Source organism: Schistocerca gregaria, chromosome 3 (genome assembly GCF_023897955.1).
Source record: "Schistocerca gregaria isolate iqSchGreg1 chromosome 3, iqSchGreg1.2, whole genome shotgun sequence".
Lineage (NCBI taxonomy): Eukaryota > Metazoa > Arthropoda > Insecta > Orthoptera > Acrididae > Schistocerca > Schistocerca gregaria.
In genome coordinates, this window is record NC_064922.1 from 526,062,769 (window position 1) to 526,085,331 (window position 22,563).

Here is a 22,563-nt window from a genome sequence, read left to right on the forward strand (position 1 = left end):
TGGGGCTAAAAATGGGAATTATCTCTCAGTAAGAGAAAGTATGAGGTCATCCACATGCGTACAAAAAGACATCCGTTAAATTTCGGTTGCACGATAAATCACACACATGTAAAGGCTGTCAATTCGACTTAACACCTACGAACCACAGCTACCAACAGTTTGAACTGGAACGATCGCACGTGCTGTAATTCAAATTGCTTTGGAGCCATAGATTTCGGCGATGTGTTAACAAGGTGAAATGAAATGTCGTGGGACTAGGGCCTCCCGCCGCGTAGACCGTTCGCCTGGTGCAAGTCTTTCGATTTGACGCCACTTCGGCGACTTGCACGTCGATGAGGATGAAATGATGATGATGAGGACAACACAACACCCCAGTCCCTGAGCGGAGAAAATCTCAGACCCAGCCGGGAATCGAACCATGTCCCTTCAGGATTGACATTCTCTCACGCTAACCACTCAGCTACCGGGGGCGGACGTTAACAAGGTACCAAACTATGAATAAACGGAGCACTGCAGTTATGTTTGGTACCTAGGAAATATTTGACCTTCATAAAAAAGGTCAATTGCGCGATTGGTTCATCTTCAAGTAATCTGTCATGGGTGATGGACAACCGTATCGAGTTTCATCCTGTACATTTGTTCGCCATTATTGAACAGTTCATAACATTTTCTCATGTATGTTTCATTCATTACTCTATCACCATATACTTCCATTAGTTGACGATAAATATTCGCAGGCATCAACTTCCGAACTTTAAAAAAATCGAGTAATATATCTAACCTTACAGTCGTCAACACATTTATTCAGGCATTTCATTATAAACAATTACAGAAAGCACAATAACGTCTTTCATCTGGTGCTGGCCCAATACAAACAGGATGCCAAGAGCCTGATATCAGTCTGGGTATGGGGAACAGGTGTTACTTCTTAGATTACTCAACGGAATTTTGCAGAATTCGTGCAAAGAAACTCTTTCAGTTCCGAAGGAAGGAAAGAAGGAAGGGTGAGCGTGATGATTTCAGAAGTATCCAGACGAAAAGAAATGAGGACGCTTGTGATAACAATCACCTCACTTAAATGGTTGGGTTGGGTTGTTTGGGGGAAGGGACCAAACTGGGAGGTCATCGGTCTCAACGGGTTAGGGAAGGACGGAGAAGGAAGTTGGCCGTGCCCTTTCAAAGAAACCATCCCGGCATTTGCCTGGAGCGATTTAGAGAAATCAGCGAAAACCTAAATCAGGATGGCCGGACGCGGCCGAACCGTCGTGCTCCCGAATGCGGGTCGAGTGTGCTAGCCACTGCGCCACCTTGATCGGTCACTTAAGTGTGCCAAACGCATATCGACATCTCAGTACTTCTGTTTTCGGTGAGTGGTCTCCTTTAATCCAAAAGTATCTAGATGGAAATATGAGTGTTTGTCGTTGTTGAGCCGCTAAATAAAATGGAGACTTTTCAGAAGCCTTGGTGACATCAAAAGACGCAACATCAGCCAAGTGGCGCGATTTCTCACGCACAGTGACGGAAACAGAATGTGTTACACCATGAACATCTTGATCGAAAACTACAAATGACACTATCGTATTTACAGGCCTGTGAAATATATGATTAAAATTTCATCCTTTTGCGAGCTTATCTTCAGTATTTACAGAACAGAAAAGAACCACTCCTGCAGATGACTAAGGATATGATTGCTGTTGTTTGTATCCAACGTTACTGGAACTTTTCATGTGGGGAACGCTACACAGTATTCCCAGACGAGTTACCCGTTCAGCTCATCGCTGTCTTTCGGACTTAGAGAAACGTCGAATCATTGAGGTGCATATACCGATAGATCGCACAGACAGTTGGCTGTAGTGCTATAACTGCAGAGCAAATGATGATAAAGTGAACTAAGGACAACAGTGTGCCAAGAAGATTAGGTACGGGTACATCCTGAAGGATGGCCAATCGTGGGTTTGTATCGTTGTCCTCCCGAGTGCGAGTCCAGTGTGCTAGCCAGTGCACTATCCCGATTGGTGTAATAGTTGTAAGGGTTACTGAGTACTCACACTGGTAAGAGTGTGGAAAGAATGCTAAACCTCTTGTCATACCCTTCATGATCGTGGTACAAATAGCACTGCAGTTCAAACCACAAACGCCTAGACAAACGTACACATCCGTGACTGGCCTGCCCAGTCCCCACGTTTATCACCCATAAAGCATGTCTGGGATAGCATGAGAATATGTATACTTCCATACCAGCCTCCAGCCAGCAATCCTCATGAACTGACAAAGCATGTGTCTTAGGCATAGTAAGATATCCCTCAAGATGGCATTATAACGCTGTTTGCTACCATGTCACAACAAACAGTGTGTATTTATGCCTGTAGGGGTCATATGTCATACTGACTGATGTTGAGGATGCTCGTCTGCTACGAATGGAATGAAAGGTCAATCATTCAATACCCATTTTTTCAAACAATATCTGAAGTAACAGATATTGGTGACGATCTTGTAGCTGCACTGAGTTTATGAAATTTGTTGCATTAGGTATGAAGATATTACCTATTGGTGACACATGAAAACTGCTGCCAGACCGTGACTCGAAGCCGGATTTCCCGCTTGTCGCTTCTGTATATTATACTCTCTATGACTCTATCGCTCGCTCCTTATTTGGATTCCTGTCACAGGATTTCAAGACGACAAACTTATTACCATTGTCATCGATGGAAGTTTGGGTCTGTCCTGGAAGCGTGCTCAGATAGCCGAAGTGGTTACGGCTACCGCTGGCGACAAGCGGGAAATCCGGGTTTGAGTCCCAGTCTGGCAAAAATTTTCATGTTTCATCAATAGGTAACATCTTCATACATAATGCAGCTAATATCAGATTCCGCAGTTGCGAATAAATGTCATTCATGTAGCACTCATTGTGTGACGAATCCCCCCCTCCCCCCCCAAAGTTTTATAGGTATCGAATTAGTGCTTCGTGGTGCAACACTTTCCATTTCCGTCAACGCATTTCTCATCCAGTCAGTATAGAAAATTTGCGTAGAAGTTACTACTTATAGTTTTACCCTTCGCAAAGCAATCAACAAGTTAAATAAAATCATTGCAGTAGATGAAATCGATATCGCCTTTATTGTAGCAAAGCCACTTCTTTGATTGTTGCTCTGTTTCTGGCGCGAATAGATGACCCCACCTCTCATCCACAGTAACAGGTCGAAGTACTGAATGATCCAAACACAGCTGAAAAATTCGTTTCCACTTATACCGGGTGATCAAAAAGTCAGCATAAATTTGAAAACGGAATAAATCACGGAATAATGTAGATAGAGAGGTACAAATTGACACAAGTGCTTGGAATGACATGGGGTTTTATTAGAACCAAAAAAATACAAAAGTTCAAAAAATTTCAAACGGATGGCGCTTCATCTGATCAGAATAACAATAATTAGCATAACAAAGTAAGACAAAGCAAAGATGACGTTCTTTACAGGAAATGCTTAATACGTCCACCATCATTCATGAACAATTGCACTATAAAGCATGTTCGGAGTTATGGTGAGGCATTGGTGTCGGGTGTTGTCTTTCAGCATCCCTAGAGATGTCAGTCGATTACGATACACTTTCGACTTCAAGTAACCCCAAAGCCAATTATCGCACGGGCTGAGGTCTGGGAACCTGGGAGGCCAAGAATGACGAAAGTGGCGGCTGAGCACACGATCATCACCAAACGACGCACGCGTCTGGCAATATGGCGTGGAGCGCCATCGTGCATAAACATCGTACGTTCTAGCAGGTGTTTATCAGCCAGGCTGGGGATGATGCGATTCTGTAACATATCGTCGCGCCTCTCACCCGTCACCGTAGCAGTTACAAAACCAGATTCACGCATTTCCTCGAAGAAAAAAGGCCCGGTAACGGTAGATGTGGTAAATCCAATCCATACAGTGACTTTCTCGTCATGCAACGGAATTTTCACGACAGTTCTAGGATTTTCGGTAGCCCAAATTCTGCAGTTGTGGGCATTGAGAGACACTCGGAGCGTGAAATGAGCTTCGTCGGTCCACAACACGTTACTCAACCAATCGTCATTTCCACCATCTTTTGAAACGCCCACACCGCAAATGCCCTCCTCTTCACTAAATCGCCAGGTAACAGTTCATGATACCTATGGATTTTGAACGGATAGCATCGGAGGGTACGCTTAAGTGCCAACCAAACACTAGTGTATGGAATGCCGATGCGACGTGCGACTGCACGATCGCTGACTTCCCCGTGCATAGACGAACCCGCTACAGTCTCCATTTCTTCCTGAACTGTTTCAGCAGAATTGCGCCTTGTGCTCGGTCGGCCACTACGGGGTCTATCGTCTAAACGACCCGTGGCTTCTAACTGCGAAATCATTCTCGCCACAGCTGCATTTGTCAACGGACCTTTACCCGTTCGAATCCCCTTCCTATGGCAATAGGATCATAACCCCGGACTAGCACATTCCCCATTCTGATAATTCAGCTTCACTAAAAGCGCCTTTTCAGGTAACGTCAACATGCTGCGACTGCTGGCGCATCTGGTTCTCTCTCTTATTACAGCTCCTTTTATACACGATTGTTATGTGCAGTCACTGACGTTTTGCTGTCCAGCGCCATCTGTCGGACATTTTGTGAACTTTGTTTTTTTTCGGTTCTAATAAAACCCCATGTCATTCCAAGCATGTGTGTCAGTTTGTACCTCTCTATCTAAATTATTCCGTGATTTATTCAGTTTTCAAATTTATATTGACTTTTGGATCGCCTGGTGCTTTTGGCTTGCACCCAACACATTCAGTATGGACATTAAACAAAGGTTTCTCATAGCTAACTGTACGTGTAACACGTACTCTCTCTTCTGTAGTTCGTATGGCATCCACTATTTCGTACTTTGGTAATTATTGTTGCTACAACCATCTCATGGTCATTGTTACCCCTTGAACCTAAATCTAAGACTGTGCATATGTTTTTGTCTCAAAATGTACTGTTAAAACGTACACTAACAGAGGGATCTTAAACAGTAATTGGGCTTGATGTTTAGAGGAATTCTGCTGAAAGCTGGTAAAATTGTTTGTTTTATTGATATACAACCGGGTTCGTGGCTTAAAGCTGCATTATCGGCTGCAACAAGGTTAAAAGGTCATAGATGCACACATCGCTTCTAATCAAGATATTTTACTCAGTGAATGTTATGTACATTACACTGACAAACGAAGGGTGAGTAAGATGTGACCCATTTTTACGAAAGTAATGGATCACGTCTGAGTCACCGTTCGCTCACCAATGTAATGTCGACGATGTTAACTGACTAATATATCTTGACTAGTAGTGATAGATACACCTATGACCTATTCACTTTATTGCAGCTGATGATTTTACCAGTTGTCAGCTGGTAAAATTGTTAACATCATGCCTTCAACAGCTGCGGATATCCAGAATATAAAATACTTTGTGAGTAATTAAGGTATTTAGACGGCTGATTACTTGCATAAAAATGGATGATTTCACCAGACTAAGAACACAATATTTTCAAGATGAATTAAATCCGCTCCAGCTGTACTTGACATTCCTTCTTTGGATAAAATCATACAAGACCTGGATTTCAGGATGTAAATTCCATCCCCAGGCGCTTGATGGCGTACGAGAAAGTCGTGCCGATCATGTAAAAACTTCGGCAAGTGTATCAAGTAGCATACGGAATTCCCTTGCGGATGGGACTTAAAAACTTTCTCCGAGTCGGCCATTATCACTGTAAAGAGTGTGTCAGAACTCTCCATTACGTAAAACAATATATCCAACTTAATGCTATTCTTTGCATTGTGTTAAGCACTCAGATATCGATAGTAACAATCTGAGGTCGAAACATGGAAGCTCGATTCTAAGCATTGTTGTGAGACGAGGTCTGTGTGCGAGAGTGGAAGAGTAGTATCGGTCGAGAGCTCGAAGACAGAAGACATGTCACGCTGCCTTCACGTCGGTGGTAGCAGATCTTACCACCCTCAAGGCCTGATATCATTTATAAAGCCAGGAGAGATATACGTGGCTTAACTACGCCTGAAGATGGAATTCGAGGTAAAATTCGCAAGCACAGCACAAAAGCAGTTGCAGTGTTAGGCTCGTGATTGTTAGTCCCCATATTTTGCTTGTCTGTGAAAGAAGCTTCGTTATCCTCCAAATAATAATTATTATTGTCCACATCTAAATAATATGCTGTGGTTACTAAATGTTAATGTAACTTTGAAATTGGAATAATTTGTTAATCTGGCACTCAGCCATTATTAACAAATATATCATTTGTCATTCTCATTATTAATACTGTTAATTATGATTCTGAAGTTTTAAATAGACTTAATTAATGAAATCCCTTCTCAAAAGTTATTTAATAGTTAACAGGATCCAAGAAACTCCTTTTTATTAAATTCATTCTTAGTAACAATAAGCTTTAGCCACTGTTGCTGCATGCTGCTGCGCACTGCTGTAAACCACATGGAAAAAGGCAGTTAAATATGTGACTGTAATAATTTGGGCCAAAACAGAGACACTGACACACCACTACATCTCATGTACTCTAATCCAGTAAATTCCGTTGCACAAGTCAGATTCTGTATCACTTGCAAATTCTTGTTTAAAAACTCAGTCAGGTAGCTTGTCCAAATGTTAGTTTTAAATTTTTCGTGCAACTCTCAGTTGAGGGCTTAAATGACAGTAAATCTGACACTCATACAACACGCACACAGTGTTATACTGGTTAGATTCCGTTTACTTATAGCTCAGATTGCTTATCGAGTCTAGTTTCACAGACGAACATAGGCAATATTGGCTGTAGCCACGTACATGTTTGTTTCGTATTCGTTACATTAGCCGCTGCTGCTGCGGAATTTGTTGCATATACGTTACATATGTCTATTAGTTCTCGACCGATGTTACTACTTCCACTCTCGCAGACCGACCTCGTTTCACAACAGTGCTTAAAATTACGCTCCGGTGTTTCGCCTTCAGATTGTTGCTATCGATATCTGAGTGCTTGCACAATGCAAAGAATAGCGTTAAGTTGGATATAGTATTTTATGTAATGGACACTTCTGACACACTCCTTACACCATATCGGGTAAACATGGCCATGTAAGTGGCCAACCCGCTTGCAGCATATCGTGGATGCTCAGCTGTTGAACAATTCACTTAGGGAGGAATTTTAAAATTATGTACCATAATGTGAAAAGAGTTTTCAGTCCAATAGATGCCTTACCTACTTGAGTGACGTTAGGTAAATATTTTTTTGTACAACACATCTAATGAGCTTTTTGCCCAGCATGACTTGGAAAATAATTACAATATGTTCATTTTTTTATATTTCGTGTTGAACGACCACAGATCGGAGCAACACAACTTGGCATACTTCATTGGGCACAGACCATCGCCGCGATGGTCAGGATGACACAATAAATCGACGACCAGCGGTCGCTAGCACGTACCACTCATGTTCTTGTGTCGTACGCCCATTCACCACATCAGCAACACATTTACTAACTGTGAATTTGTACTACTAAAAAAAAAGTGAAAATAAATATTTGACTCGTGAAAGATTAAGACAAACTACGGTACGTGAAGAATTTACTATGTGAGATTTCATGTTTGGGGAGCTTTAAACAACTGATTGGGAGCAGCCATCACTGCGATGGTCAGGGTGACGCAATAAATCACCGACCAGCGGTCCCGAGCAGGTATCACTCTTTTGTTCTCGTGTCGTACGCCCATTCACCACATCAGCAACACATTTACTAACTATGAATTTGTATTACTAAAAAAAGGTGAAAATAAATATTTGACCGGTGAAATATTAAGACAAACTACGTTGCCTGAAGAATTTACTACGTCAGATTTCATGTTTGGGAAGCTTTAAACAACTGATTAAAAGAGGAAAATATTTTTATAAATTTACCAGATACGAAAAAGTCAAAGATTAGGACTACCTGTTATTGAACTTATAAAGCCTGTTATGTTGTGTGTTTACTGGTACTTAAAAATGTTGCTTAGCAATATTTATTAAGTTTCCAATCTACATTACTAAACACACAATGTCTTGTTGTTTTGTTGGTCTTGCCAACTTCATAAAATCTGAATGTTCTGTTTTATTTTCTATCACTGTCATCTCCACACTACCGCCCCCCCCCCCCCCCCACCCAGTAACAAAGTCACGAATTAATTAATGTATGGATGTATGGTGGTGAAGACAATTTCTTACAAAATGACTCAACACAGCATTAAAAAAAACTAATGTAAGGTATATTAGAATGATAAAAAATATGGTACAAAAACACAAAGTTCAAATGCTACGAATGTGATAAAGATACAACATACTAACAAGAAACTGTTTAAACTGTCTGATGTGACAGTTCATTAATTCTGCGTGGAGAGAACTTGCTCCAAGTATCGAGGTGCATACCTTATAGTCCTTCCTGACTTCGATACTCTAGTATTTGGAGGCGGTTCTTCCGGGGAACGTTGTGGTTCGATGGGCTTGGGAAAGTTTGGAAGATCCTGATTTCGTTTTTTCTGCAAGAGACAGGCTGGTGTATGTTCACTGACACGTTTGTGTTTCTGGATTTCCTCTCGATGATGATTTACTTTTCATGCCTCTTTCTGACATGGTTTTCTAACAGTATCATGATTCAGGAAAGATATCAGTAGGTCTCATAATGTGCTATATGTAAGACTACCAAGTTTCAGACGTAACATTTGGCTTTGCAAATCATTTGCTTACAGATCAGGGTTAATCTTAATGAGGTCAAGGTGTAATTTTGTGTGGCTTAGTTTTCTGGCAGCTACCATAGGAGTTAGCCAATTGCCACACATGATTTTTTATGTTAGACCAAACAGCTGTACTAGTTAGCAGTTTCACTGCAGTCTTTACGCCAGGATGAGCTTAACTATGAAAATGGAGAAATGTTTGATAAAGAGAAGTCTGAGAGATTTGAGGTCTGTTCCTTCCAATTGAATTGTCACACCATGGTGTTTTCCTGATGGAAGTTGATGTGGCTTGAAATTTAAGGAGTTGTTCCCTGTTCGGAGTTGCTGCAATTCTTAATCTTTCAGCTGGCTCTTGGCGATTCCATACAGTCCATTGTTATTGCATTATCAACTCTGGATAGAATATCTTCAACAATATTGGCATAGCCACTGACATGACGAATATCATCGAAGATTGTGAAATGTACTGCCGCAGTCTCATCTTTCAAGGAGGTGCCTTTTCATTGCTTTGCATAAAAGCAAATGAGAGTGGCTTACGGTCAGTGAAGATTATGACGTCTCTTCCTTCCAGTTAAATGCTTAAAGTTTTTTGGAGGAAAACAAAATTCCCAGCAGTTCTCGGTCGTAGGTTCTGTAAACTTTCTGACTGACTCATTTTTTGTTAAAAGAATGCAACCAGTTTCTGATTTCCCTTCTCCAGTTGTTGGAATACAGAATCAACAGCAACATCTGATGCGTCTGTGAATAGCAGCAGGGGTAACTCCGAGTTAAGAAAAGCCAATATGCATCATTTTCGATACCCTGTTTACATTTCTTTAACAATTTCTTCCCTTTCTCAATCCATTGATTTTTCTGTTATCCTTCGTTTTTGCTCCCTTAAGATATTCATGTAATACAGCCTTAGTGTGCGCCGCATCTTTAAGGTAGTGACGATAGTAGTTGATAATACCAAGAAACATACAGTTTGTCAAGTAATTTTTCCTCCAAAATTCCTTGCACTTTCTCAGGTAGTGTACGACATCCCTGCAGTGATATCCAGAACCACAGGAATTCTATTCCATTTACTCCCAATATTGATTTCGAGATGTTCAGCAGTGGGTATCCGACAATAAGCCTTAAATATTTCAGTATTAGAAAATATGTTTTTGCCTTGCAGCGTACAGTGGAAATCTCCTGTTCGAGATACAGGATAATTTTTGGGAACTGTTCTTACATTTAACCGTCTGTAATAGCCACACGGACGTATCGAGCCACCCTCCTTGAGTATCATATGAAGAGAAATAGCCATGCAGATTTAGATAGCATAATATGAATTTAAATTCTTATTTTGACAGTCACGTGTGCTTTGGGTCAAACTGTCTTAGTTAGAAAACATTCGTGGGCCTTCAGTGGTGATGTAGTCTCTGCACCATGTTTAATTTCACCAGGTACCAAATTAGGTTTAGCTATGTCTGGATACTGCGAGATCTATGGCTAGAACTGCCTCGATAACCAGTTGACTATGTAGCTATTTGTTGCTGTTGCCTCGAAATTCTTGACTCTCGTTGTTATCGAAACAACCTTTTCGTTACAAGTATCAATTTTCAAGGCGAATAATTCATTATGTGGATTCATTTCTATTATTCTATCACCAATTATAGCTACTTTCTGCGCCTCTTCATTGGCAATTAAAATGTTCCTTATAAAAGCTGGAAGTTTTTCTAGGCAGAATGTCTCAAGGACCTTTTTGACACATCAGCTCCTGGCAAGGCTTGCCTCTTGCGTAATAACAGGATAGGCTTTCGGCCTGCCAAATTAATTCCAGTGATTAGTCCCTTAATACGCTTTGAATATATTTAGTAGACGTTCCTTAGTAAATGAATATTTATTCACTTCTGTGCCACAAATAATGTCCTCAATATTCTCGATGTATTTTGTTTCTAATTGTGACACTAGATAGTTAAATTTAGTATGTTTTGTAAAAAATTTTCAAACGATGAACTGTGCCTTTACTTGGTAGAACCAAATTTCGGATTTTTCACTCCAAAAAGGCGGAATTTTGATGCTAACCGTATATACTTCCAGTCGATTCTCGGGCATGCTTCGGCTTGTGCCATATCTTCTTATCATCATGTCGAGGTCACTGTCGTAATGTGATATATTTACTGGAGCTCAAAAATGTTGCTTAACAATGTCTGTTGACAGCTTCCAATATACATCGCTAATCACACAATCTCACTGAACTTTTTTCAATCATCTTTTGTTGTTTTATTGTCCTTACCAACTTTATAAAACTTAAATAATCGATTCTAATTTCTATCACTGTGACGTATGCTGGCTATTAATATGGCAAGATCTTCTACCTAAAATGCTTACGAGTTTTCAACATATTAAAACAGTTATTTAAAAGAAAGCAAGAAAGGATAAGTAAGTACTGAATATATCAAGGACTACAAAACATAATTTAATGAAAGTCTGAAGTTGGAAAATATCTCAAGCGTTGAGGGAGCAACTCATACCTTGTTAACATTGTACCGAAGAGGTAAACAACTAACCCAGAACCGATATCCTTCGTGGCTGGGCAAACTGCCACAGTGGATGCTAATAACACATATTCCTTGATAGAACTTTCAAGTACAGAGAAAGTACATATATAAACAGCTACATATCTAAATATATGACAAAATGAAATATAACATTCATGGTGCGCAAGCACACGGTTACATAACAGAGAAGCATACCAGGGTAATTGTAACAACTAGCCAGGATGATATCCACGGTCGGATGACTGTCTGGGAATAGCAAGATTTAATTTGTACTCGTGGAGACAGGTGGTGGGATCTGGAAGTACCATGGAGAAATTCTACAGTCATTAGGAGCTCATCTGACAACGTACGGGGCGATTTCACCGAATTCGACGTCGCGGAGTCGAGAGTATAACCGGGCGAGCACTTATATAGTAGCTGGGGCCATGCAGACAGCGAGATTTTCAACTTTGTGAACGATCAGTCGCGAACAGTACTGGTTGTGTAACTGGATGTATGAAATTGTTATATATAGAAACAGGTTTACGAAAATATCATAAAACGTGAGATTGGAAAGTATAAGTAAATAATATCTAATAATTATTTTTCACGGAAACAGTTAACATTCAACTGTTTAAATCAGATAGACGAAACCACAAGACATCTAAGTCATTGGAGAAATTTTTTGTCATCAATCTTCTACTGTTTTGACGCGGCCCGCCATGAATTCCTCTGCTGCGCCAACCTCTTCATCTCAAAGTAGCACTTGCAGGAGACTATAAAACAACTGAAGGCTAATAATGAAGCAATATTAAATTAAGAAAGAAAGTTAGTAACTCTTTTCAATGGTGTCACTTTTCGAAGAAGGCAGAGTTAGTAAGGAAGTACAGAGTACTCATCTTGAGTAAGTCTATGAGAGAACGTGGTTTTTCCACCCTTAAAATTAATAGTGTAAGCAGTTGTGGTGACATCACTGAAATATAATTTTAATTTTATATTGCGTAAGGCTTTTACTGGCTGCTAGTTTTAGGAGCAATGTCTTGTTTTAGTTTTTTGTAAGTATTGTGTTTGTTTGCTGAGGAAAGGATTATATCTGATTGTAATGTTACTAAATTTAGATTTATGGAAGTTGGATCTCAAGAAAGGACAATCGTGGACTTAAGTTTGTTGGAAATGACTAATAACTTGTTAGTGGGATTAGTAGGAAAAGGATAGGACGAAATTTCAGCACGTTAATGGAGAATTCGGGAATAGTTGTGAGTATTTGTTGTTTGCAATAGCAGGTGTTGCTACTACTTTTTGGGGCTGCGTTGCTTGTTCTGTAGGATGACGAATGCCGTGGGGACGAATCTTGGTTTTGGGATTGCCTGCCTTTGGGGTTTATTTTCTTTACTTTTTAGGTTCCAGCTCTTTACATTTGCAACTTTTTTTCCCTTTCTGTCTACCCTGAGTAAATCCTGACAATGTGCCTATTTGCACTGTGTATGTCACACAGCAACATCTATGCATGTCAGTATTAATAATGTCTTTCGTTTCCTTGTCGTGGAGGATGTTGACTACTAATCCTAACTATTAGCAGATAAACGTATCAGAGGGATCTTTAAGGATAATGTGATTATTTGTCATGGGATTGAGAAATGTAAGTGGCTTAATGTAAACTAAATTATCGTAAGAAGACCAGTAAGACAGAATACTCATGAAGAAATAAATTTCTTAGATTTGACATTAATCACAGTTTGAGATAAACATGAAATATTAATTCAAAAAAACAAACACACTAAAGCCGGCCGGAGTGGCCGAGCGGTTCTAGGCGCTACAGTCTGGAACCGCGCGACCGCTACGGTCGTGGGTTCGAATCCTGCCTCGGGCGTGGAAGTGTGTGGTGTTCTTAGGTTAGTTAGGTTTAAGTAGTTCTAAGTTCTAGGAGACTGATGACCACAGCAGTTGAGTCCCATAGTGCTCAGAGCCATTTGAACCAAGCCAAACACACGAGGGACGATGCCATTATTAACGCACAATCCTGGTATCCGCGAGGTCAAAAAAAATTGTACTTCCATACGACAATTACTGATATAATCAAACTCTCGCTCACTGAATGTGAGGTACTTAATGAACCTAATACCTTAAAAGAAATAGCAATAGGTAGTGGATATGGATCAATCAAGTGACATCACTGTATTAGAGGAGAACGGAGAAACTACAGCTTAAACACTATAATAAGGATGAAATAATAACAAATGTGTCTATGGCTTATTGTGATCGGTGTCTGATCAACTGTAAAACCACTTACAATCCAATTATGACACAACTCCGATATTAGCGAGAATCCATTAGTTCGGGATTATACCACATTAAGTACAATAATCGCGAAAAAATACACACAGGGCAAACAGGATGATATTTTGAAACTAGAGGTAACCCTCACAATACCAAGGGGAGGCGGGAGGCTGGTACTTTTTGTCCATTTTTTGAAAATATTGTAATCTTAAGCAAGTACTATATATTTTAATAATGGAAAAGAAAATTATTGTTTTTAATGAAGCCTTTTTTTAAAGTTTTCTATTAAATTTAACCCAAAATTTAAGTCTTAGTAGTAGATTTTTTTTTCATAATGAATTGAAGATGTTCAAGTTTGGGGGTCTTACTTACCGGACAGCATCTCTATAAAATCTGTGTTGTGAGCAAAAATCACCAAAGTCAACGAAATTTGTAATTAAATTTTTTGTACTTATCACAAAATACCCCCCTACCTCTTCCTCCACCCCCTCGGTAGTACACAGTATTGAATTGGCATTGGTATTGCTAGGAGTGTGCTAAAAGACTTTTTAAGGTTATCGGCACCATTTACACATCAGTAGTTCCTTAAAAACCACATTGGTAATATTAGTAAACAGTAATTAACAAATTTTCTTTTAATTTTTTTCACATGGGCGTAAAGTTCCCAAACCCGCACTCACCTTGACCATACAAGTTAATGAAAATGCGTGGTATTTCTAGCGTTAAAGAACATTCAAGTCTTCATAGTAATAAGACAGCATACTGTGCACACCCGGATGGATGGAAACACTGCATTGATGACCCAGAAATAAAACTCAACATTTTACATAGAGCAGGTGAGGGGTCTATGCCGGATACCTTAGGACCTGAAACTCAGGCATGCAACATGCATAAACCCGAAAATGTGGTTCCCCCGTAGTTTCTTTCCCAGTGTTTTCGACGACCTGATTTTCCAGTGAAAAGTACAAGGAAAGACTTGGAGGAAAGCGGCATCTGGCGGAATACAGCATCGACGTGGGGCAAAGTAGCTGCACCGAGCTCGCCGCATGCTGCTAAGGACTACGAAGGTAAACACAGCACCGATGCCAGTGCGAGTGCTACAGCGTTACCACACCGCCCAGGCGGCGAGATTGTTACACTACGGTCAGTCCATTTGATTGTAAACTTACTTTAACAGTTTTAGTAACAATTGGTTGCTGCCGTTTCATTATAGATATAGTTTTTTTACAAATGGTTTTTATTAATGACTTTCTCTTTCTGGACTTAACTTATTTAATAGTTTTTTTTAACATAGTGTATGTACACTGATGTAAAAGGATGGCCATATCCTACTTCACCTTCGTAGTCTACGGCATCCAGTATTTAGATTATGTATGGATGACTGTAGAAGACAAGGGGAAAGACGAAGTCCTGAGTTGTACCATAGCTTATTGCAAATGTTCAAATGCGCGTGGATTCCCAAGGGACCAAACTACTGAGGTCATCGATCCCTGGACTTACACACTACTTAAACTAACTTATGATAAGAACAACACACTCATCCGTGATGCAGGGAGGACTGGAACCTTAGGCGGGAGGGGCCGCGCGGTGCGTGACATGGCGCCTCTAATCACGCGGACACTCCGCGCGGCGTATTGAAAAATACCATCCCGACAGACATGTGAGTCTATTAATGTGGAAGATTATATATATATACGTCATTTCAACCAGGGAAAGAATTTGTTGAGGCTCACATCAGGGAATAGCATTATTGCAGGCCTGCAGTCAGGCAAGTGATGTGGGGATTTACGCTCTCACTGAAGTTATTTAGCCGGCCGCGGTGGTCTCGCGGTTCTAGGCGCTCAGTCCGGGACCGCGCCACTGCTACGGTCACAGGTTCGAATCCTGCCTCGGGCATGGATGTGTGTAATGTCCTTAGGTTAGTTAGGTTTAAGTAGTTCCAAGTTCTAGGGGACTGATGACCACAGATGTTAAGTCCCATAGTGCTCAGAGCCATTTTTTTTAAAGTTATTTAGACTATAATAACAGTGCGTTTAGTACAAATTACATATTCGCCTACTTAGCTGAGCAGCCGGTCAGAGGGTTAGCAGCCCTCTTTAATAACAGAAACTTAGCTAATCGATCAACAACGAACTTAAACGAATGTCTTACGACGTCCGCCCCGAGCAGATGCAACGAAGAAAATGAGATTAAAAAAAAAAAAAAGTGGTTACGTGCTTGTCTCCCTTGCAGCGGGCCCGGGTTCGATTCCTGGCCGGGTTGGAGATTGTCTCCGCTTGTGCAATGGATGTTGTGTTGTCCTCATTATCATTTCATTCTCATCACCGGCATGCAAGTCGCCCAGTGTAGCGTTGACTTAAACAAGACTTGCACTCGGCGGCCGAACTTCGCCGGATGGGGCCTCCCGGCCAACTATGCCACATGCTCGTTTCCATTTGTTTACATATTAAATACGTTTATTAGTGGGTTTTTAAGCTTTCTATTAAAGGTTTATCTTTTCTTTACGTATTATTTCAGTAAATGTGAAAAGATCGTAGAGTCTGAGTGTAGTCATATTTTTGTTTACGTTTTCGTGCAGTGCTTGGAGGATCCGATTTAGTTCTTCTGGTTTTCTTTCCAGCAGTTTAACTAGTGTGTGCCCATTCAGTATTATGTTCATATATCTGGAAGTAGCGTAAATCTTAAGTTGTTTGACTTAGAAACCTTTGCACTACTAGTTTGTTTCAATACTGTTCGCTTACATAAAAGTTACATTAAAATTACAGTCTGTTGTGAATAAGTTAATTAAGCGATTTTATAATTACGTGAGTGCTTAGTTCTTGTCGACAGGAACTAATTAACTTTTCATGTTATATCATACATGTGAAGCACTAACCTTTTGGCCTGATTTTTGCGACTCGTAAATAACTAAAACTGGTGTGGAGTGAAGTTTATTACGTGATTTAATTCTATTTTTAAACTGTAATTTGTGTTTCAATGCGTGATAAGTGTGGATATTGCTTTAGGATAGGCAGACAGATGTGTAAATTATCTGTTGAAGTTTCACTTGCGTGACACTAGTGGAGAACTGAATGGAGAACTCAACAAGGCTCCCTAATGAAACTCGCTAAACAGGTGGCAACGATTTGTGCCCTTCAGACAGAATTAGAAAAGGCTAAATTTGAACTAAATAGGTCGAAGGGGAAAAAGACTGTAGGAACTTGATATAGGTAACAAGCAAAGGGGGAAGGGGAGCTCTTTAACGCTTTCATCTACATCTGAACTTAGAGTATCGAATAAATTTGACTTGTAACCTAAATTAGGACGAGAAGAGCCTCATCCAGCTGTAGGTCATATAGGGAGCAGTAGACATCTATCAAAGAAACTAACTGTAGATCGGTACCAAAAGATGGTAGGAAGGGAAGAGTCTTGCTGATAGGTAGCAGCCACAGGAGGACTGTAGGTCAGATGGTAGAGGACAGATTAGGAACAAGGTACCAGGTCACAAGTATTGTGAAGCCAAGTTCTAGCCTTAGACAGTTGACAGAGGACACAACGAATTTGTGCAAAAATTTTGACAAAGAGGGTCATTATAATAGGTGGAGCAGGGAACAACATGGATAAATTAGATGGCAGCGAGCAGTTAATATTGTGTGGTGAATTCAATATAGATTTTCTAAACGATTCTGATGGGAAAAATAAATGGGAAATCTTGTTTGGATGCTGCCACTTGACTTCAATAATTAGCTTTCCAACATGAGTGGATAAAGATAACAGGAACCTAACTGAAATGTTTTCTTTGTTGAAGATAAAGCAAGAAAACAACTTTTTACCTAGCAAAAAATGCTCTCTCTGCTCATGGAAGCGCAGTTAATTAGGATAAAGAAGATAGTGCCTTACGTTATTCATATTCCTTAGTGTAAATGAGTTGGAATAATTAATGACTCCAGGACAAATGTTTTTAAGAATAGTTTACAAGAGACGACCTGGAATTAAATTTGTAATAAATCAAATGCTAACATAATATGTATTATATATTCATGTCGTTATCTGATAATAGCTTTCCCCATGAACTAATTGGATAGGACATGTAAAAAACCTTGGATTGCTAGAGGTGTTAAAGTATATCTGTTGCCAAGAACGAGCAGAGATCCTGCAGTAGTTACACACTACAAAAAATATTAAAAATTTCTGGGGTAAGTCAAGTAACAGGCACACAGTGTCAGAAATCAGTAATTCTGGCCACAGACTTAAGGATATGTGGAATGTAGCGAAACGAGAGACAGGATAACCAGCCACAAAACAGGATAACATCACTAGTGAACTGATTGGAAGAGCTATAAATGATGAGTCACAGGAAGCAAATATATTCAGTAATCATTTCTTAAAAATACGAGGGTAGGAATTTAATAGTGGCAACTATTTATTCACAACCGATACAAAAGAGTTACGTATTTGCACCTGCTACTGTCCTTCAAAGTAGTCACCAGCGTTGTGTAGATGTCCGCGATGTGGAAGGCATAGTGTACCATTAGCAGAGCCTGTTCTGTTGAGGGTGCGAATGCAGCGGTCTACTGCCTGTCGAATCTCTGGAACAGTATGAAGCGAATGCCACGAAGTGGTTCCTTCATCTTCGGAATCAAATCAAAGTCACAAGTCCAGGGAGTATGGTGGGCGGTACAGTACATCCCAGTCCCATCGACCGAACAGAGCAGCCACAGCTTGTGCTGTATGCGCCAGCACATTGTCGTGCAAAATGATGGGTGGGTTGCACAGAAAGTGTCGTCGCTTCTTTCGCAAAGCTGGTCGCAGGTGACGCCCCAAAAACCAACAGTAATACTGTGCATTGACGGTCTGCCGTGGAGGAACGTAAAGCGTTAGGATAACACCATCACAGTCGTACACGAGAATCACCATAGCTTTAGACCGCTCCATTCACACCATCAACAGAACAGGCTCTGCTAGCGGTATACTACACCTTCCACATTTCTGGCAACGGGTTCTACACAACATTGGTGACTACATTGAAGGACAGTAACAGGTGCAAAACATGTAACTCTTTTGTATCGGTTGTGAATAAACATCTGCCACTATTTGAGTTCCAACCCTCGTAGTAGAAAGTATAGGGACACACAGTTCAAGAGAAAAATCGCAGCAGTTTCTTGAAAAGGCAACTCTCATAAATTTCAATCATATGAGCGTATCACCAACTTCTCCTTCTGGATTTGATATTGTTTCCAACGGAGTACTAAATTTTTATTTCCACGTAATAGGCCCTGTTTACTTGAAGTATGTAATGAATCATTAACTCAAGGCGTTTTTAGAGAGACTGAAATATGCCTTCGTTAAACCCCTCTTTAAAAAATGTGACATGATAGCTGTTTCGCTACTGATATCTTTTTCCAAAAAAAATTGAGGAGGTGATGTATTCTAGAATAGAACTTCACCTGAGCAAAGAATATCGTCAGCAAATCACTTTGGATATCAGAAGAATTAATCTACCGAGAATGCCATTTCCATGTTCACTGATCAAATTTTACAAGCATTAGATAACAAAATAGCGTCAACTAGTATTTTATCTGACCTATCTAACCAATTAAAAGAAGGTCTGAATGATTGGTTCATTTGGGAGAGGGATCCAAACAGTGAGTCTCAAGTCCCATCGGATTAAGGAACGATGGGGGAAAAGTCAGCTGGGCCCTTTTAAAGGAATCACCGTGGCATTTGCCTGACGTGATTTAGTGAAATCATGGAAAACCTAACTCAGGATGGCCGGACACGGGTTTGAACCATCGTCCTCCCAAGTTCCTTAATGACAAATGTTTGAAATAAATTTTTAAATATGAAGTGGTAAATAATTATATTGTGTAAAGAAAAATTGTGTTCAGCTGACACATTCATCATTATGAACTCCAATATTCATGATCTATGGAACAAGTGGTAATGTAACGTAATATTCTCTTAGATAAACGAAGTTATGTGGGATTGGTGGTACAGTCAAACAATTGATAATGTCATGTCTAACTAAAAGAACGCAGAGAGTTACACTTAGTAATTTAACCAATGCAATCCAGGGCATTGTTCTGACTGGGGAGAAATCACATATTGGGTTCCCCAAGACATGATCTTAGGCTCACTATTGCTCCTCATACATGTAATCGACCTTCTATCTATTACACTACAATCAGAATTAGCTCTTTTCGTAGATGACACTAGTGTTATAATAAATCCAAGTATACATACAGCAACAGAAGAAATAGTAATCATGATTCTTAAAAGTATCATTGACTAGATTTCTGCGAATGGACCCACCCTCAGTTTTAAAGAGACCCAGCATATCCTGTTCTGTACATGTAGGGATGCTGTATCAATGATAGTTGTAACACATGGTGAGGAAATAACAAATAGAGTGAAAATTTAAAAATTATTTAGTGTCCACAATGATGAGAGTTTGAACTGGAAAAAGCACATTTTGGAACGCCTAAAACAACTTAGTTCGGCCACATTTGCAATTAGAATCATTGCAAGTCTTGGGGAGAGACAAATAATGAAGCTGACGTGTTTATTCAACAATGTTGTATAGAATAATGTTTTGGGGTAACTTATCTGTAAGAAGGGAAGTCTCCATTGCTGAAAAACGTGTTGTAAGTATAATGTTTTGTACCTAGCCCCAGTCATATTGTAGACATCTGTTTAAGGAGTTGGGCATCTGACTGCTCCTTCAAGTATATTTATTCCACCCTGAAGTTTGTTGTAAACAATTCACTGCAGTTCAAAAGGAACACTGATGAATACAACCACAAAAACAGAAGGAAAATTACGTTCATTACTCCACATTAACCTTCTTCTGTATCAAAAAAAGGGGTGCACGATGTTGCAACAAAAATTTTTGATAACTCACCCAGTGATATAAAATATCTGGTAGAGAGCAAAGTAAAATTTGGAAACGACTAGTCCTATACAGAAGACTTTTTATTATTTTAATGTATAACAGATGGTGGGTAGTAGCTACTAACTCACATCTGTATATTTAATAATCATAATGATATTAAAAAATAAAAAAGAATTTATAAATGTTTACCATGTAGCCATATTTACAAATTAATTTGTAACTTGAATGCAAGCGGACTCGTTCCACATCATTACGATTTATCCTGCAAATGATCCCTGGAACATAATACCAACTAACTTTGTGGTCTGTGTACGCTGCCTCTGTTATTTTCATTTCCAGGAAAGTTTAGATGCACATTTTTCTAGCAATCCATTGAGGACTGTGGAACAACAGCCGGATATGAAATACTTCAATGATGATAATCAAAACCAAAAACTCTATTGTAATTCAACGCCCATGTACAAGCAAACATATAAAGCATAATTGAAGAGTATGAGAGAACAGACAACAAAAATCAAAATTTGTTTGCTATAAAGGGGATAAATTACATCATAGAATCACATAATAAAAATGTACGATAGTTATCTATACAAAACTAAATTCTGGATCTAGCTTAAATTGCTTAATTTCTTTTTTCTTTAATGCAGTAATCACATACTCCACTGACGTAATGTAACCGAGGGGAACCCGAAATGTACAACGAATTACACCATCAAAGCCATCGAAGTCACATGTATCCTTAACCGGGGCATCTACAAATATGAGTACTTCAATAACAAAAAACGAAACAAACTAATAACATAATACTAAATGACTGAAGTAAACAAATGAAACAAAAACCTAATGAACAAAAGGCATTGGATAATGCGAACTCACCGAAACGGTAACATATACCCTAATGATCTCTAATACGTAACCGATGTAAAACATTGAATGAAGCCTGGTATAGGAAAAGACCTGTGCTTCGTTGATATTACTATTCAGCAACTCAGTCATATCCCCGAGGTCCACGACGCTAGCATAGCAAACGTGTATGTAACTTGGGTAAGTAAAAGAGCCTAAATGCAATATCTCCAAAGTAACGACGAAGTCACCAATTGTAAAATGTAAACTTTCACAGCCGGAATTGTCACAATTAATAAAATATTCCGGGCTATTATGCGGTGGTCTAAGGGATTTCACTTCAAAACACATCGTTTCGTCCCCATCTGCGGAGAATATTTTCAAGGGGGATCGTAGCTTTGTTGAATGACTCAGTAGCGAGCCAGGACGTAAATCGGACGTTCAACAAAGCTACGACCCCCCCTTGAAAATGTCCTACGGAGATGGGGGCGAAACGTCGAGTATTGAAATGAAATCCCTTAGAACACGGCATAATAGCCCAGAATATTTTATTAATTGTGACAAGTCACCAATGTTTCTTCTAATTGCAGGAAATTTACTGGACATAAAACAATGTTGCCAACATTAGTAACATCCACCGTCAACAAGTACCCACATGGTTAAAAGTAAATACGTGATACAGGTCGACGAACAATTGTCAAAGAACACCTCGTGTGGCAAACCCTCTATTTATAAGTAACAATAGCTTATAAAGTAACCTGTAAGTCATCCAGTAAACCCAGTAGCTACATGTGTGTAACATACACATACTGGACCATGAACTTAGAAACGTCCATATGAAATCCAACAGAATAAAACCAAGAACACACTCGTATTAACATACAAGAGCAAGACTTGAAATCCAAACATTCCATAAGAAGGTGAACACCGGCAATAACTTAAACAAACGTGACAAACGCTGAGCGCTTCCTTATATGTCCTCGCTAACCTAAGAAGGACCATGTCCATAATGCTCCAAACGTTCTCAAATGGGGAGAGATTGACGACCTTTCTGCTCAAAGTTGGGTTTGACAAGCACGAAGACAAAAACACTAGAAACTTATCACAGGCGGGCGGGCATTATCTTGCTGAACTGTACGAACAGCATTGCTTACCACGAAGGGCAGCAAAACGTGGCGTAGAATATCGTCGACGTACCTCTGTGCTGAAAGTCTGTCACGGATGGTAGCCATAGGGGTCCCGCTATGAAAAGAAAAGGCACCCCACACCATCACTCCTCGTTGTCGCGTTGTCGGGCCGCATGATGGCTAAC

General features: G+C 39.8%; 1 protein-coding gene across 1 annotated transcript in view; it reads right to left on the bottom strand.

Moving 5' to 3' along the window:
* The window catches only part of LOC126355448 (synaptotagmin-6), a 180,551-nt gene extending 165,806 nt beyond the window's left edge, over window positions 1-14,745 (bottom strand). Inside the window, exon 1 of the mRNA XM_050005763.1 lies at window positions 14,707-14,745. Coding sequence (XP_049861720.1) covers window positions 14,707-14,745 — 39 coding nt within the window. The remainder of the gene's footprint in view (window positions 1-14,706) is intronic.
* Between the last annotated feature and the right edge of the window lie 7,818 nt (window positions 14,746-22,563).